At 35.1% G+C, this 18,216-nt stretch overlaps 3 protein-coding genes across 3 annotated transcripts; 1 reads left to right on the forward strand and 2 right to left on the reverse strand.

Annotated features, from left to right (window-relative positions):
- Nucleotides 1-721: 721 nt before the first annotated feature.
- Nucleotides 722-5,116, forward strand: LOC107188733 (trifunctional purine biosynthetic protein adenosine-3). Its single transcript, XM_015577077.1, has 16 exons — nt 722-799; nt 986-1,075; nt 1,150-1,397; nt 1,469-1,668; nt 1,754-1,948; nt 2,037-2,167; nt 2,230-2,440; nt 2,512-2,647; nt 2,704-2,926; nt 2,995-3,189; nt 3,338-3,593; nt 3,679-3,882; nt 3,970-4,116; nt 4,195-4,463; nt 4,556-4,813; nt 4,896-5,116. Exons 1-16 carry the CDS (start codon nt 722-724, stop codon nt 5,079-5,081), a joined length of 3,027 nt encoding a protein of 1,008 aa, XP_015432563.1. The 3' UTR covers nt 5,082-5,116.
- Nucleotides 5,117-5,157: 41 nt separating this feature from the next.
- Nucleotides 5,158-6,987, reverse strand: LOC107188734 (dnaJ homolog subfamily C member 28). Its single transcript, XM_015577078.1, has 6 exons — nt 6,883-6,987; nt 6,600-6,731; nt 6,140-6,232; nt 5,709-6,062; nt 5,245-5,648; nt 5,158-5,173 (listed from the first exon to the last, which is right to left on the reverse strand). The coding sequence occupies exons 1-6, from the start codon at nt 6,985-6,987 to the stop codon at nt 5,158-5,160; spliced, it is 1,104 nt and encodes a 367-aa protein (XP_015432564.1).
- Nucleotides 6,988-9,456: 2,469 nt separating this feature from the next.
- Nucleotides 9,457-18,131, reverse strand: LOC107188735 (succinate dehydrogenase [ubiquinone] flavoprotein subunit, mitochondrial-like). Its single transcript, XM_015577079.1, has 11 exons — nt 17,966-18,131; nt 16,947-17,174; nt 15,583-15,869; nt 14,616-14,754; nt 14,362-14,530; nt 13,290-13,485; nt 12,731-12,928; nt 11,839-12,033; nt 10,860-11,003; nt 10,648-10,758; nt 9,457-9,543 (listed from the first exon to the last, which is right to left on the reverse strand). Exons 1-11 carry the CDS (start codon nt 18,129-18,131, stop codon nt 9,457-9,459), a joined length of 1,920 nt encoding a protein of 639 aa, XP_015432565.1.
- Nucleotides 18,132-18,216: the final 85 nt, after the last annotated feature.

Below are 18,216 nucleotides of genomic sequence, written 5' to 3' on the forward strand. Positions count from 1 at the left end.
AGAAAAATTAATTAAACAATGTCTGTTGTTCTTTTTTTAATGTAAATACTTTGTTTAACTTACATTCGGCTAAATGTAATGAACTATTCAGATGTTTATGCTATTGTCAATTGTTTATATTTCACAACAGAAGATACTCTTTAAATATCATGAGAAGTTCTAAGAGGTCAAATGTCATCGCTCGTGATAAACGGGTTATAATGGATTAACCCCTGCGAAGAAATATGTATTTAGTCTTTTCGTTACACGAATGACGATACGTCAATAAATACTGATTAGCAATTATTGTATGAACATAATAAGCGACCTATAGGCAGCTCAGTGCTTCAAGTAGATTTCATTACCACCTGTTGCGTTTGAGTAACGCGAATGTTTTAAATATTATAAGTAGAGCAAACGGAATAAAATTTTGGAACACGTGTGTTGTCAAGAATCAATCGTAAAGTAAGTAAACGTTACCTCATAAGTAAATAAGATTTTTAGAAAATTATTATTGCGGAGGTTATAGTTTAATATATATATAAATACATATTTATATGCATAGTACATTATGTTCTTTTTAACATTTTTATTGAACGTTTCATATCATTAGTTTATATATTAATGTATTTCTTTTATATACACATAATTATGAACATTTCATCAGTTTTGTTGAATTTATAATTGTTCTTTAGTATATTTTACCATAACTATAATTACAGATCAAATCCTTTTAGACACAATGATGAATAGTGTTTTGGTTATCGGTGGTGGTGGTAGAGAACATGCCATTGCTTGGAAACTTTCCCAATCTCCATATGTAAGTATCTTAAATTCCATACACTTGCAAATAATTTGTCAAAAAATATTCTTTCAATGATTATAATACATGTATCTATATAAGTTTTATAGATGAAAATTGTATAATTGGAATCCTTACTATATCAGTAATTTATACAATTCACTGAATCATTTAATTTTGTGTACAAATATCAATTTTGTTTAGGTAAAAAAAATCTATGTGTCTCCTGGAAATGTTGGAATGACATCAATTGATAAGGTTTCCTTAGTGAAATTAAATGTTAAGAGTAACAAGGTATTTTCTCATATTAATATTTATTAGTTTTCACTTGTTAAGTATAAACCACACTATAGTTAATCATCTAATAGGAAGTAGCTAAATGGAGCGAAGATAATAAAGTAAATTTAGTAGTAGTTGGTCCAGAAGAATATTTGGCAAATGGATTAGCTGATGAATTGAAAAACGTGGGAATCTACTGTTTTGGTCCACAACAAGCAGCATCTATGATTGAAGCTGACAAATATTGGGCAAAAGAATTTATGGATAGACATCAAATTCCTACAGCAAAGTGGAAAGGATTTATCAATGCTGAAAAAGCAAAGAAATTTGTTATGAAGTAAGTATGAATCTTTACTTCTAAATAACTTATTTTAGAAAAACTATTATATGTGTAACACTTTATTGTAGTGCACCATTTCCAGCTCTTGTAATAAAGGCTGCTGGTTTAGCAGCTGGAAAAGGAGTAATAGTAGCAAAAGATAAACAAGAAGCATGCAATGCAATAGATGAGATTTTAACAGACATGAAGTTTGGCTCTGCTGGAGAATCAGTAGTTGTAGAGGAGCTATTAGAAGGAGAAGAAGTCTCTGTGCTTGCATTTACAGATGGTATAATACCAGTATTTTAGAATAAGGGACTCTTAAATTTCACTCTATTGCAATACTGAGATTATCAATTTCTTTTTACTAACAGGAAAAACTGTTGTTCCAATGGTTCCTGCACAGGATCATAAAAGAATATTTAATGACGACATGGGACCAAACACTGGTGGCATGGGTGCTTACTGTCCATGTCCTTTGTTACAAAAAGAAGATTATGAATTGGTGAAATTAGATGTCCTTCAAAAAGCTGTTCTTGGTCTTAAAGAAGAACAAATTCCATTTGTTGGTCTGTTCTATACAGTATAATTCTATTGAAGTACAAGTAAAATTTGTAGAAACGATATCAAACAAGTTCATTATGTTACAAAATTTAGGCGTGTTATATGCTGGGTTAATGCTAACCAAAGACGGACCCAAGGTTTTAGAATTTAATTGCAGATTTGGGGATCCAGAAACACAAGTTGTATTACCACTATTGAAATCAGATTTATTTACAGTTATGAAGGTAATAAATATCATAGTATATAAATATTTTATTAAGATTAATACTGTACATTTGATATGTAGGCCTGCTGTGAGGGTTCATTGACTGAATCTCAAGTTTCATGGCGAGAAGATGTATTTGCTGTTGGTGTTATTTTGGCATCTCGTGGCTATCCGGCGACTTCGTCGAAAGGCCAAGTTATATATGGTGTCAATGAGATTGTGCGTAAAGCAGATCATTTTGTTTTCCACAGTGGAACAAATATTTCTCCAGAAGGAGATCTGTTGACTAACGGTACATTTTGAATACAATTCACTAGCATGCAAATGAACTGTAAATTGTTTTAATTTTATTTTTGTTATTAGGAGGAAGAGTTCTCATTACAGTAAGTTTAGCATCTTCATTGGCTTTAGCTGCTGCTAAAGCAACTCATGCTGCTCAAAGCATATCTTTCGAAGGGAAACAATTTAGAACTGATATAGCATACAAGGGAGTTGCAAGGTATACAAAATTTTGATTTTGTATAAAGACGAATGTTAATAAAGTAATATTTTCAGGTCTATATTGCATCACGGAAAACTTACATATAAAAGTAGCGGAGTAGACATAGCTGCCGGTGATTCGTTAGTGTCAGCTATTAAGCCAGTTACATCTTTGACGCAACGTTTAGGAACAATGGGTTCGATAGGTGGTTTTGGTGGATTATTCGATGTTAAGGCAGCAGGTTATAAAGACCCACTTTTGGTGTCTGGTACTGATGGCGTTGGAACTAAGTTAAAGGTATAAATGGGTTCATAATAAACGTAGTGAGAATTTTCTAAATGCTATACCTTACTTTATTTCTATAGATAGCTTTTGAATGCAATAAGCACGACACAGTCGGTATAGATTTGGTAGCTATGTGTGTAAATGATGTTCTTGCACATGGTGCAGAACCATTATTTTTCTTGGATTATTTTGCCTGTGGGAAATTAGATGTAAATGTAGCCAGTGACGTTATAAATGGTGTAAGTGAAGGATGCAAAAGAGCTGGGTGTTCATTGGTAAGTGAAAATAAAAATTAAAAATATTAATAATATAAAAAAATATATATTTGTGCCCTGAATTTATTCAAAAGATATTTTGCTATGTAAACGTATTGCGAGTTACGTTGCTTTGCTTGAGTAATAATTATTCGCAAAATATTTCTAGGTTGGCGGTGAAACAGCAGAAATGCCTGATATGTATGCCAATGGAGAATATGATTTAGCGGGATTCGCTGTAGGTGCTGTTGAGAGGGATAAATTACTTCCACGCACAAATGATATAAAGGAAGGTGACGTAGTAATTGGTCTTCCATCAAGTGGAATCCATAGTAATGGATTTAGTCTTGTTCGAAAAATTTTAAAGCTAACAGACAAGAAATATTCTGATATAGCACCATTTTCTGAAAATAATCGTACAATCGGTATTTATAGCCTTTATTTATCTTACTACTTACTTATATATCATACTTATAAAAATAACTAATTTATGTTTATTATATACTAAAGGCGATGAACTATTGGAACCAACAAAAATTTATGTAAAAAGTGTAATATCCGCTATGCAAACGAATTTGATAAAGGCATTTGCGCATATTACTGGAGGAGGTCTCACAGAGAACATACCCAGAGTCTTACCAGAAAATATAGGAGTGGTGTTAGATGCCAGTAAATGGAATATCCAATCAATTTTTGGTTGGTTAGCAGCTGTTGGTAAGAAGAAAGTAAAAGTAGACTAAATTATATTATTTTTGTGGACTTACTTCATATTTGAAGGTGTTTAAAATCGTATTTTCTTAGGTGAGATTAATAAGGAAGAAATGTTACGGACATTTAATTGTGGTATTGGGGCAGTGTTAATATGTTCAGAAAAAGATAAAGATGTAGTTTTAATGAAGTTACAAACAGAGAAGCCTACTGTTATTGGACATGTAAATAATCACGAGGGTAATGTCATTGATATTATATAAATACAGTTTTTATGTTTTACCCTTATACATTAGGTAATAGTATAAAATATTGTAGGAAGTAAAATTAGGGTGAATGTTAGAAATTTTGAAGCAGCATTGGAATTGAAAATGAAACAGTACGTACCGGATATCGTTACAAAGTTACGTAAACCACCAAGGAGGGTAGGTGTTCTTATATCTGGTAGTGGCACCAATTTGCAATCATTAATAGATGCTACTCAAGATCCAACACAACATATCGGTGCAGAAATAGTTTTGGTGATATCTAATAAACCAGATGTTGAAGGACTTAAACGAGCTGAAAGAGCTGGTATTAAAACAGTGGTAATTACTCTTTTCTAATTTTCTTATTTCTTATTTTCCATTACTGAAAATGCAGTTACTATTTCATAATGTAATTTAATGTTTTATAACAGGTTATTAAACACACTGATTATCCTAACCGAGAAGCTTTTGATTCGGCAATGAATGTCGAACTAGATGCTGCTGAAGTTCAAATAGTTTGTTTGGCTGGTTTTATGCGTATTCTATCGGAAAGTTTCGTAAATCGATGGCGTGGAGCATTAATAAATGTACATCCATCATTGTTACCATCCTTTAAAGGCGCGTGTGCACATAAAGATGTTTTAGCAGCTGGTGTACGTGTTTCAGGATGCACAGTACATTTTGTCGAGGTAAAAAATGTTGTTAAAAATTAATATGAGAACACTAAAATGTGTTTAAAGTAATATCTTAATTTAACCCAATTATTTGTAGGTCGATATAGATTCGGGAGCAATCATTGAACAAGCAGCAGTTCCTGTATTGCCAAATGATACTGTAAAAACACTTCAAAATCGTGTAAAAACAGCGGAGCATGGTATATTTCCTCTAGCATTAAAACACTTAGCTACTGGTAAAATAGAATTGAAAGAAGATAATACTATTATCTGGAACTATTAAAAACAGAACATTTTGTACCACTTTCTATCTAGTAAAAGGTATATTTTTTTATCTTTTATTGTCTATTATTTATTTTTCATATATAACCATTTCTAACATTACAGCAAGTAATTGGTGAAGATGAAAGAATGAAAAAAGAAGCATATTTTATTTTTTATGAAACGTTTTTATTAAAAATGAAGTTATAACATCAAGTATACCTTCATTATGTTGATTCATAGTATCATTAGAATTCATATTTTCATAATCCGAATATTTTTTCGTTTTTTTCTTTGGTAGTGTAGAAAGTGCTTCATTTGCTAGATCTTCTAACTTGATATGAAGCATTTGTTTCTGAAGTATAGGTACTAATAAATTGTATTTATCGATTTTATTATTTACACGTTTTACCACTGATCTAAAATCTTCTACGATGTTTTTCCAAGTTGATTCATCTGCAGAACTCAATGGTAGAACACCTACTTCGTTTCGAGCTTCTTTTAATTGCTTCCGTAAATTCGCCGTCTCTTCTCTGATTTCTTTAGATAATTGTATCCACTCAGGCGTAAATCCATTTTCGATTAATACCTGCGGATAAAAATTAAGATAATGCATTGCGAATTTCTAATTATATTTAATGTTCCATACCTCGTTTAATTTGTACGTTACAAAATCAACGTATGGATTTCGTGTATTTATATTTTCTTTTAGAGGTTTACCCGTGCCTGGTAGATCATTAAATTCACCTTTCTTCATTGCTTCTTGTATTAAATCTTCTACCAAACGATCCATTCCAAATCGTGTTTTAATATCTTTTGCACGCTCTTTGTCTTTTCCAACCAGTGTATTACGTTCTTCAGCCTGTAATTTTTTAAGCCTATGTTCTATTACATTATCAGCTGCTTTCTGAGCCCTGTTTGCTGTATACAACTTTTGTCGTTTACTGTATGTTCCAGTTCCTACATTATATGTTAAATAATGACGATGTTGTGGAGCTGTATGCTAAAACAGAAATGGATATGAATTAATACTCTTAAAAAGTAATTGAATAAAATATATATGTAATTTAGCATACTTACTCTAATATCGAATTCTTCAACTTCAGATACTGTCTCACTATTTTCTTTCTGCTCCATTCTTGCCTTACGAATCTGTCTGTAAGCATTCTCAATCTATTGGAGATAAAACTGATATTATGCTGAGTAAATTACATGAATCTAACCAATTATTTATTTTGATTACGCAGAAGGTAACACAATTTCTGTGTATTACCATGAAATAGTTTAATACAGAATAGTATGTCATTAATAATTCTGTTGACCAAATATCAAAGATGACAAAAATTTATACTATATTTTCATATAATTTTATATTGTATTTTGACTTAAATGCATGGAAAATATATAAAAGGAAAAGTGATTTAAGAAAGTTAAAAGAAGTGAAAAAAATGTAATATAAACTAGTGAAATCATCTAAACAAAGCTCATACATTATATGGGAGTAAAGGAGTCATTACAACAGATAATGGATTATGTGTACCTCGGTAAATTTAACTGCACTAGCTTCAGATGTGCCACTGTCTGGATGAAACCGTTTGGCTAAATAAAGAAATGCCAATCTTAATGTTTCATCCTCACAATTTTCAGAAACTTCTAATATTTGATACCATTCCTTAAAGGATAATGAAATATTTAAATCACATTTGAACAATAAATATAATTAATGTCTGTATACAAAATTAAGGTATATAAGAAGAATTATATCTGATTTCTATGTTGGAACCTTCAAACACTAGTATAAGATGTAATAAAACAGAAAGTACCTTCATATTGTGTTGGTGTTTCAATCTTTTTGTGACCGTCAAATCCGAATTCTTAATAGATGGCAAATATTCGGATTTTCCGCATAAACGATTAAACTTTAACATGATTCTTAAAAAGTCAAATACTATAATGATCTTAATATCTTTTTCTACGATTATATAACTGCTTAAGAAATTATATGTATATACTTGTATTAACTACTATTAATAAAGATATTATTCAAATAGAAAAATAACCTACGCGATTTTATAGTCATGATTAATTGTATGTAAATTATATATATGTACACACCACATAATAATAATTTATCATTAATTTTGATTATGTGCCGAATGTTTTATTTACAATCATACATTGTGAAATTATTGTTTATGTTACATATTTTTCTAAAATTATATAAAACGTCAAGTACTGACGTTAGAAAATTTGCGTCAGCGCATGACATATGACTGGGAGTACCTATTTGTCACTATTTGCCTATTGGTACCTATTGGCACAGACGAGATATATCTCGTCTGAAAAAGTGGGGTCATAGAACCCCCGGTGGAGGCGCCACAGACCCCGTGTGGTGAGAGGGTGGGGGTCATAGAACCCCCCGGTGGAGGCGCCAGAGACCCCGTGTGCAGAGATTGTGGGGTCACAGAACCCCCGGTGGAGGCGCCAGAGACCCCGTGTGGTGAGAGCGTGGGGTCATAGAATCCCCGGTGCATACGCAAGAGTTTTGAACGTGATTCTTCATCGTACGAGTTTTTGTTGTTCGTACGAGTCTCTAGCTCGGTCTAATGTTGCTCGTGCAACTGTCGTAATCTGACTGACACTTGTGCGTACTTCCGTGAGCAAATTATATAGTAACCCCAGTAACCATGGCAGTTTCTGCAGATACTACTACAGCCCAAGTTTAAAAGACGTAGGCAGTAGTTAGTTTCTGTAGTAACCTGTTGAACCAGACAACTATAATTAGTATAGGATTGTACAATATTTATGCAGTTATATTTAAGACAATTCGATGAAATGAAGCTTATATTACCCGACGTATGTTTATTGGAATATACATATATACATATAAATTATAATGATACAAAAGTTTGAAATACAATACGATGCGCTACGGTACAATACGTCTATTCGATTCAATTGCTCCCTTGCGACTACAACAACATGTTATCCGCGTTCAGCGCAGTGCGCTAATACGGAGGCCAATGAAATATCACTGTGACACTTAAAAAACTATTAAAGTTCCATTTAGATCATTGTCCTGTGAAAATGTTCATACTTCCAGCAGCATTCATATTCCAATCAAAGAATTTACAGAATAAGGAAAAGGAATCTAAAGTAATTTTCAGTAGTTCCATACATCTTTATCTCGAATAATTTTCTAAAACATTCAAAGTACTAGACATTTTTACATTTTGAATCTCATATCGATTTCTAAAATAATCGAAACACGGCACAGTAAATAAATCACAGTATAGAAATCACAGTACATAAGAAAATAAATATCGAAGCCAATGGTTCTCGAACATCTGTAACATACAAGGGATTAGTAACAAGAGAGGGGACACAACAATATGCACAGTAAATAGACTAATAATATGCACAGTAAATAGATTAATAATATGCACAGTAAATAAATTAACTGGTTGTCGAATGCCTAAAACACACAATGGGTTAGTAACACGAGAAAGGACAAGTCGAGATACGCGCCCACCCTCCAGGACAGTTCACGAGAAAGTAAGCAAGCACGGGATCACACTGATCAGTTGATCACAGCTCCCAGGCTGACAATAAACGAGCACCTACTGTAATGTTCGTTCGGCGCCAACTACATGTATTTTTCGGTAAATTACGATAGCCACCTGGCGGTGAAACTTGGAACTAATTCTAGATTGGTATAAAAAACGCGGGAAACGGCTAAAAACAGAAAAAAGTATTAGATAATAGGTTTCTTCTGTAAAAAGTATTAGATAATAGTTTCTTCTGTAAAAAGTATTAGATAATAGTTTCTTCTGTACCTAGTCGGTGGTAACACTAGCTTGACACTTCATAATGCATCCTGTAATTTATATAACAATCTCCCCCCTCACAATGCAGAATACTTTCAGCCGAGTTTATATGACTTCGTTTTTATTAATCATCCGTGAAAGTGTTTACAACGATCGAATTCCGTGGAACTCGTTGTATAAATATAAACTTGACGGTATGAACATTACATGTACAAATTTTTAATCGATTTACACAAACAATTGTCAATCCATCAGATTCGGGACTGGAAAATGAAATTTTTGATCGGTCGTACAGAGTATAAAATTCCACGTGTTGAGCGCTACACTTCGTCCCTCGAATGTACAAATGAGAAGTGACACGTGCGCCCGTGCCACCGGTCAGTATTAATTAATCGGCAGAATATCGTGAACGGAGGTCAGGTGGAGCTAACAATGGAATCTGGCCGCGTTCTCAACGACGCGATGAATTGATCTCACGCGGGATCTCGATTACATCAGCGAACGCAAATCTTGGCGGCGTTTTTTTTATCGATACGGAATAGAATGCTGCGAGTCGGCAATAAGTTCGTTTCAGTACGCTCGAATCGTTGGGGGAACATGCTGTGCTTCGTCCTCGTCCAGTGTCGCATCGATGACGGGTCGATAGGAAATGCTGATCTGCAAACATATTTGTGACATTTATTAATTATAATGTAATCCCTTCCGGGTCGCTTTTCAAATCGTATGATGTATAGTAGAGCTCTCTGGCTCTAGACGAATTTCCGGATAATTTCGTTTATTTAAATAGAGATTATTAAGAAAATTTGTGGAGAAAAATTGACAGTTTGTTTAAATCTTTATGAATCCCATATCATTTTGGTTTTGAAATTATAGAAATTTTTCAATGTAAGTATGTAATGTAAGCTCTGATTGCTAGGAGGCATTCTGCTTGGATAACGGAACGTTCGGATATTAGGGTACTCGGATAATATACAGGAGGTTCTACTGTATTAATCTCATACCGTATTAATTCATCCGTATTAACTTCACTTTACAAAAAAAAAATTTTTTCAAAAGAACTAGTCTTCGCTATAAGACTTATAAAGGCAATAAAATCTATAATCATTTATTGTAAATTCTCAAAGTGAAACGCAAAACTAAGAGTGAACCTTACAATTCTCATTGTTGAGGCTTTAGAGGATATAAGCCGTGTCCTCGTGGAATTGTTTTCCCAACGTTTCGCAAGCATTGCAGTTAGTTTCATCAAGGGGTCGAAAGACACAATGATATTGCTGTTTGCCTTGTGGTGCTCCTCTAATATACTGTTCTATAACTGTTCCTGAGGGAACATGAGCAAGCTCCGGATAATATAACAGACATTGATAAGTTGCCCTGTCTATTCTGCATTTATGGTAATACAGAGTAGAATTTATCATACTGTTTTCAGACAAAAGTGTCCTAATATTTATGAACGGAAGATTCATCGTAGATGTCAAACATAAATAACGAAAATTCAGTAATTAATACAATGAACGATAATCGAAATCGGTAAGGTTAATTGCAGTGACGTTAACTGTGCATGAATCTTCCAAAGAAAGAAACTCAAACAAGAGAAATCAAAGTCATTTATGTCGCATTTTAACAGATTCCCTTTCCTAAATATCAAATTTATTATAAAATAATATTTGGTATATTAAATTATTTGTACGAATTAATTCTGTGTTACTGGTTGTTGAATCAACTATACAGTTAGAATTTAAAGGCACAGTTTTGTTAACTCACCGCTCCGTCCTCCCGAGCCCACGTGAGGGTGTGCTTTCGCCAGTGTTCACTATATGGACGTTTTTGCTGAGACTCGATTGGCTTGGAGTAGTCGTATTCGTCGATTCTCTCCTGAAAACGTGATATTTTTCCGAAATAGGACGACATAAAAATGTGTTACGAAATCGCCAACTGCATAGATTTTCGCACAATTATATATTTCTGACAGGCACCTTGAAATCATCCCGTGCATGCGATCCTCTGGACTCTTTCCTGTTCTCCGCCGCGTACACAATATGCATGGAACAAAGCATCATGTTTTGTAATTCTATGGCTTCAACGAGTTCTGTGTTCCAAATTAACGATTGGTCCTGAACCTAAAGCGTTACATTGATATTTTTACGTAACTCGGTGGAGTATAAAATAGAAGTAGAAGACAGAACTATACAGGGTGTACCATTTGTCTCGAATACTTTAAAAATATTCAACACAGAAAATTTCCAGTACAGTTCATTTTTTTTTTTTTGGCTATTATGAAAGTGTACCAGTTTTCTTAACACTTTGACTGCCGGCCTCAGGTTTTCGGGACTGTAAATTTCAATTAGGCAACTGGTGGCACCATCCCAGATAACACACGACGTCCAAGGACACCTTGAAGACGGTTTAAAGGCGCCTTAGACCTAAAATAGCCGTAAAATGGACGTGTTTGAGGCGCCATGAGCTATCTGGGATGTGTATGATCATATGGGCGTAGCCAGGGTGGAAGTCGAGGGGAAAAAATTGGATTTTGTCCCCTCTCCCGCCCCTAGAGCAGAAAAACAATATTATAAAATTTATTGATTACCTGGCTACGTCTATGCGTGAGTATATATTTTTAATTTGTAGCAGAAATTTTACTCTCGCATATAGGGCGGAAGTACAAAATTGCACTCGGCGGTCAATGTGTTACTGGTAAACAACTAAGCTATTTTCTATTATGAAAAAAATGAACAAATTCAAGAACAGAAAAATTATTTAACCCCCACCCCCCTCCCACCGTCCTAATTTCACATGGACTACATCATATTTCATTTTTAATGAAATCCCTGACATCGAGTGCAAAGAGTAATCGATTTGACGTTGGTATAACCCCAAAATTATACTCGTTTCAGGTGTCTTAACGTGCTGCAGTGTGCGATTACGTGAATGGAAAATTTCGATTAATTCACCTACACATATGTCCGGTAAGTCACAGGTGTAGAGACGACTCATCTCGCGGCATCCTCGCTGCAACACGTCGCAGGTTCGGAACACCGAGCAATATCGGTGCATGTTATATTGCATCTCATCGCGGAGCTCGGCGACGGGAAAGCAGCCCTTCGCGTGACGGGTCGCGTCGAAGCGACAAACAGATTGTTCGCTGATAGCCTGTTCGTAAACATGTTGTAAAATAAGAGAAGGATGTTCATGTAGATCACATATTTAACAGCTTTTTAGCGTCGAGTCTATTTTGAACATAATTTTCAAGAGGCCGAATTTTTATACAGAGCTTTTCCTCTGTACCCCACTTTACAGAGGGGCTCCAATCTGTGCCTTCCATTCAGAGTTGGGCAGAATTTAATTCGAATAATACACAGTGAAAAGCAGCAGTATCTGAGGGCGTCGTCCTGAGCTTTAAACAGTTAATGAGATTAAATAATTGTTCGACAAATGTCGATTCATTCATAAAGAAGTATTACTTTATTATAAAAATTGAAATTTACACGTTCAAACGATTAAAAATGACGAAAAATTTTTTTTTATCTCTCATTCGTTATTCGAAACTTTTCATCTCGATAATGAGTTTGCCTATATCTGCTTCCATTTATGTAAAAAAATAATTGAATGAAATTTTCTTTACTGTTCTCCCCTTGAAATAATAAGAAACTGCGCTAAATGTAGAAATAAATCGGATCAATGTTGTTAAAGTATAACGAAGGATGGTTTGTTATAAAAAATTTAGAATAAATGTCAATTTTTTAAGATTTATGAATTTTATTGTATGTGACACTGACAGTAATTGGGACATTTACTCTAAAGATAAGGACAATGAGATTAGCGGTAAGCGTATGAAAGGTATACTTACAGAAGATAGATCTTCGTGGCGTTCACCGGGCCTGCTCATACAATCGATCTGATCAGCGATCGCCTTGCCAAAGACAACCAATTCCAAGAGACTGTTCGCTCCCAGCCGATTGGCGCCATGAACAGAGGCACACGCGGTCTCACCAGCGGCCCAGAGTCCTTCGATTACCTTGTCCTCCTCGTCTTCCCGCGTCAGGACCTTGCGAGCCGAGGAAATATAATAGGGGAAGGTTGCCGAATTTGGACCATCGCCTAGGTTGGACCATTATTGTAACTTGTTGGTATAACACCGGTATTTAATGGTTCGGTAGAAGTCTCTGCTTCTGACGCCCCCAAAGCATGGGACAGAAAATTACATTGCATGTTAGGTTTCTTCTTATATTTCGTCTGTGCTATTATACAGTAGAAATTGTATACACATGACAAGTTACAGAGTAGCGGTGCAACCTAGGCAATGATCCAAATTGGGCAACATTTGCATAGATACGCCAGTTCATTAACGCGTGTCGTTTCACGCTAACCGGGCTAACATGATCGAATTTTTCCCTCATTCGTCTCACCTGTGCTCGCCAATTGGTCGGTATACCGCCCATATTGTAATGCATCGTCGGTATAACTGGAATCGGTTCTTTTTCCACGTCCACGCCGGCGAACACCCATGCCAAATGCGAAATTCCGGGCAGCTTCGTGCGTAACGTCTCCACCGGTAGATGATTCAGTTGCAGGTAGACGTGATCACTTTTGGCACCGACGCCTCTAAATTGAATTAATTTGATAATTCGTGTGGATTCGTGTCACTGACGGATAAGATTGTGTCCATCTGAAGAAACCCACGGACCAACGCGAAATATTCGCAGTGGCAAGAGTTCATTTAATTAGAACTGGGTAAAGTATAGTATTTTAAATAGTAAGTGCAGTAATGTCTTCATGAGTGCGACGAACTCGGATCTGCTTCGGAGCATTCATGGCAAGGTGGAAAAGTTATTAGACCCTCATAAATTTGTCTTTACTCTGTTTACTCTGTTTTGATTGGTTCCGGGGGGGGGGGCGCCAATGGTGGGGATAACGCCGTTGCTCGTGTCGCATTCATCGAGAAATCACTGTAGTTTATTTTACTTTAAATCCTGCGTGTAAGTATGAAAATAAAATAGATATTTGATTGCATTATGTTCTTGAAATAGTAGTGTATTTGAGTTTCTTAATTCTTTCAATTTATTTTCTGTTTATCCATAACGTTTACAATGATCTTGCTGAAAGTGGGATATACGTCTAATACATTTATGGGCATAAATATTTTTCTAGTCTCTTGTTATATGCTCTTTTATGGTGTTTTGCGTTGTAATACTCTTTTCATTGTTAAGAAATATTCCAAAAAATGCAAATTTCAAGTACATACATATATGTATGTATAATGTACAGCCTTAAAATATTAAATTTTATGCTTCAGATCGTTAAAAGAAAAACACGTTATTTTTCGAAATTTCGCTTCTTATTTAAAATGACATTTTATTTGAACCGTTCAGCATCTATTATTATTGAAAATAGTATTTGAATCGTTCGTTACCTATCTCTGCATTTTATAGAAAGTGATCTTGTAGATGTAACCTTTAATTTCTTTTCACTATACGTCACCTTCCCTCGAATATTTCCATGGTTATTGCCCTCGAGACCACGTCACGGGATGCAAGATCCTTCGCATTCGGCGCGTATCGTTCCATAAAGAATTCTCCTTGGGAATTGAACAGCTTCCCGCCTTCGCCCCGACTGCCTTCCGTAATCAGTATCCCGCTTCCGTATATTCCTGACGGAAAATATTGCCAGTTTCACGGGGAAAAGATATTTGCATTAGCAATTTCGTTTCGTTTGTTACGGTATGAAGTGCCTACCGGTTGGATGGAACTGGATGAATTCCATATCTTGAAGCGGCAATCCCGCCCTGGACGCGATTGCCATTCCGTCGCCTGTACAGGCGTGCGCTGCTGTGCAAGACAAGTAACATCTTCCTGCTCCTCCTGTTGCTATTATCTGGAAAAGAAGCGGCAAGTGGAGAATTAGCTGATTCTTGACAGATTGTACTCGATCTCAAGATTTCGTGATGTTCTGGATTTTAATGTTAGGATAATCATGGGCATAACCAGTGGGAGGGCAGAGGAGTACAGTAAAGACTCGATGAGAGTTGGATAAAAAGTTCCTTGTGAAAGTTATTACTTCATCCCCACCACTGGGGTGGGAGGCCGTGGAACGTCACGAGAAATATGTATTACGTTTCGTTCCTCGCCACGAAAAATAGCATATTTGAATGGTTGTCCGTCTTTCGCTGGGAAAACTAACACGTTTGCGAGTGAGTTGTCACGAAAAGCAGCATGTATCGTTTATAGCGGCGAAAAGAAGCACGCTTGAAAAATCTTTTATTTTACTAGATCGGTAATTTATTAAACATTAAAATACCATACGTAAATTATGCAGCTTCAAATTATCATATTTTTCTCCTTTTCAAAATTAAATGGAGTTATTATTTATCAAAAAATATTTTCAAAGACTAAATTTTTCGTTGTAAAATAGATTTCATTTTTCATTCAAATGAAATTTTATACTTTTCGTCGAAAAAATCTAAATGTGTTATTTTTCGTAGCAAAATAGCACAATGTGTAAACTTTCCTCGTAAGAAAATGTGTTATTCTCTGTGGTGAAAGAGTCGGTCACCGGTGACCGTCATGTAAATATAAATTTCAATGTCAATTAATACACTCAACGTGAACGGAAGGTAGTCGAAATAGGCTTCCTGGTGAGTGTGTTAAATTATAGTCAAAGTAGTGTTTTTTTTAAACGCGTATAGGAGATTGAATGATTTACCGTATGGTGACCTCGAAACCGATGCAGAAGACCGGTCTCTAGTTCCCATGCCAAAACGCCCTTGCAGCACTGGCCGTGCATTAGAAGATCAAGGGCGAAGTATTCGACGTAATAATGTACTTCGTAACGGAGAGATTGCCCGTATAAGGTGTGCAACAATGCGTGGCCGGTTCTGTCCGCGACGGCGCATGTTCTGTGCGCTTGACCACCCTTACCGAACTTCAATGATTGACCGCCGAACGCTCGTTGATAGATCTTTCCATCCTCCGTGCGGCTGAAGGGACAGCCTAAGTATCCAAATTTGTACGTATGTCACTTTATTTTAATTGAAACGGAACTTTAATCAATGAAACTGGGTAGCAAATAACATCAGCAGAAATGTATTCATCCCTTTCTAAAACTTCAACTCATGTTCTTCATCATCCCCATAGAGATAGAAGGACTTGTTACGAACATTTATTAACCAATGGTAAAAGAAGAAAAAATAACGTAGAAAATGGTTGATAAGGAGTCGGTTATAAAATACTTGATGAATGTCATTAATTAAATTAATTGTCAGTTTAATGGAAAAAGATATACTTACAAGGAAAAGTTCCGAAGTGTAACGCTAACTTTTTGGTGAGCCTTTGCATAATGATAAAGCTTGAAATACTGAAGCTAATGGTACTCGATTTTGAGAGCACCCGAATACTGGCATGATCAATTAACCCTCCGTAGACAAAGTGGGTGATTTATGTCCAAGCCTAAGTTTTTATCGTTTCAGGTTTTCCAGAAATCTGAAAATATTCTGGGATACGTATCAAAGTCTCTACTACATTATACAATCTTGCGATAAGTCAAATGTTTTAAGATTTTTTTAATCTAAATAAAAATTCGGAGGAACGTCCGGGAAAAATGAAATATTGCTCAGGTCGTGAACGATCCACATTACCTACGGAGGATTAAGATATAACGGACACGAATAAAATTAAATTGTTAATATCTCATAAACTATTGATCGTCTGCCCCCAAAATCGGGTATATACCATCAGCTTGAACGGTTAAATATTTCATAAGCGAGTGAAGATATGAATAGATTGTTCCTACAAAAGTTACTGAAATTTTCATAAAGTAACCGAAGATAAAAAACTTTAATTTTTGCATTAGCGTTGTTTCACCGACACGCAGGCTTTTAATCGTTTTTATTCCCATTTCAATCCTTTTTAACAAAGTTGCAAACTCAGAAAACGATTTACCGAGGTTGATTTCGAAGCGAACAATTAGTTTTTCAAGAAGAAGAATTATTTATTGGTTAAGAATTGCTTCCCCGAAACTGTTCTCATTGATATCATGAAAGAAACGGTATTGTTTTATTTGGGGATTACCAAAATTTTCAAGTTCGAAGACCGCGCGTGGTGCTTCTCTTGTTAAAAAGTGAATCGCGTCTTGATCCCCTAACCAGTCAGATCCTTTAACAGTGTCGTACATATGGTACAGCCAGCTATCCTCTTTCGCGGTGTCAATTGCAGCGTTTATCCCACCTTGGGCCGCCACTGTATGAGATCTCGTCGGAAATAACTTTGTGATTACTGCTACCCGGTATCCCTTACTTCCTGTTTAATGAAAGAAGAAGAGTACAGATGAAAAGACTGCCGAGTTCATTTTCTTAAACCCTCAAATTTATTATTTTGAATGACTTTAATATAATTGTTATACATGTTGAATTTTCGTTTATTTATCCCCATAATTTATTAAGTTACTATTTGAGGAATAGCTCAGTAGCAGTAACGCTTTGATAAAGATTTAAGATATATATTTATTTCTTTAATCATATTTAACTAAAATTATTTATGCTAAGTAATGTATTAATATCTGTATAAGTAATAGAAACATCCTATTAAACTGTTGAGAGTAAATAAAAAAACACTAAGATAACTTGACCAACTTTATGAATTAATTTACGTACCATTCTTAAATTTGGTAAAAATCATTTTATACAAATATTTTTATTTTACAGTTTACCGTTAAATACGCATACTAAATTCAGGGGGTTAGCTTTAACACCCCGTGCGACACTAAGTATCAGTAAAATCATTAGTTTTAATAAACTACAATAAAGGATAATGTAATTTCTTAATATAAATCTTCACTGTTCAATGCATGGGACTATCCCAACCCAGCTGTAAATTCGACATTAAGAATCATTTCATGAGTAGAACTGTGTTAAACATACAAAGAATTAATCGACATTAGTCTAAAAATGCGAAGGGTCTCGGTAGAAGCAATTGTATTGCGATTGGTCACCATTGAATAAATAATAAAACACTTTACAAAAAGGTAGGATCAATGGTAATAATTAAAACGTCAACTTAAATTAAGTACGAAATTTTTGACATAACATTACCTAAACCAAACGCTGCCCTTAATCCTGCACCCCCAGCGCCGACGATCACAACATCGTAACAGTGATCGATCATGGGATAATTCTGCAAGTAATTTTTCGAATTTTCAATCGCGTACACAGATTGAAAGCACACGTTTCGCGGACGACTCGCGATTATAAGAAGCATATTATTGAAAACATTTTACGTTATCACCGTTCTCCTTGCCGCATTTCGCCTTCTCCCCGGGACTGACGTTTACATGAAAACCCCG

Source organism: Dufourea novaeangliae, unplaced genomic scaffold (genome assembly GCF_001272555.1).
Source record: "Dufourea novaeangliae isolate 0120121106 unplaced genomic scaffold, ASM127255v1 scaffold108, whole genome shotgun sequence".
Lineage (NCBI taxonomy): Eukaryota > Metazoa > Arthropoda > Insecta > Hymenoptera > Halictidae > Dufourea > Dufourea novaeangliae.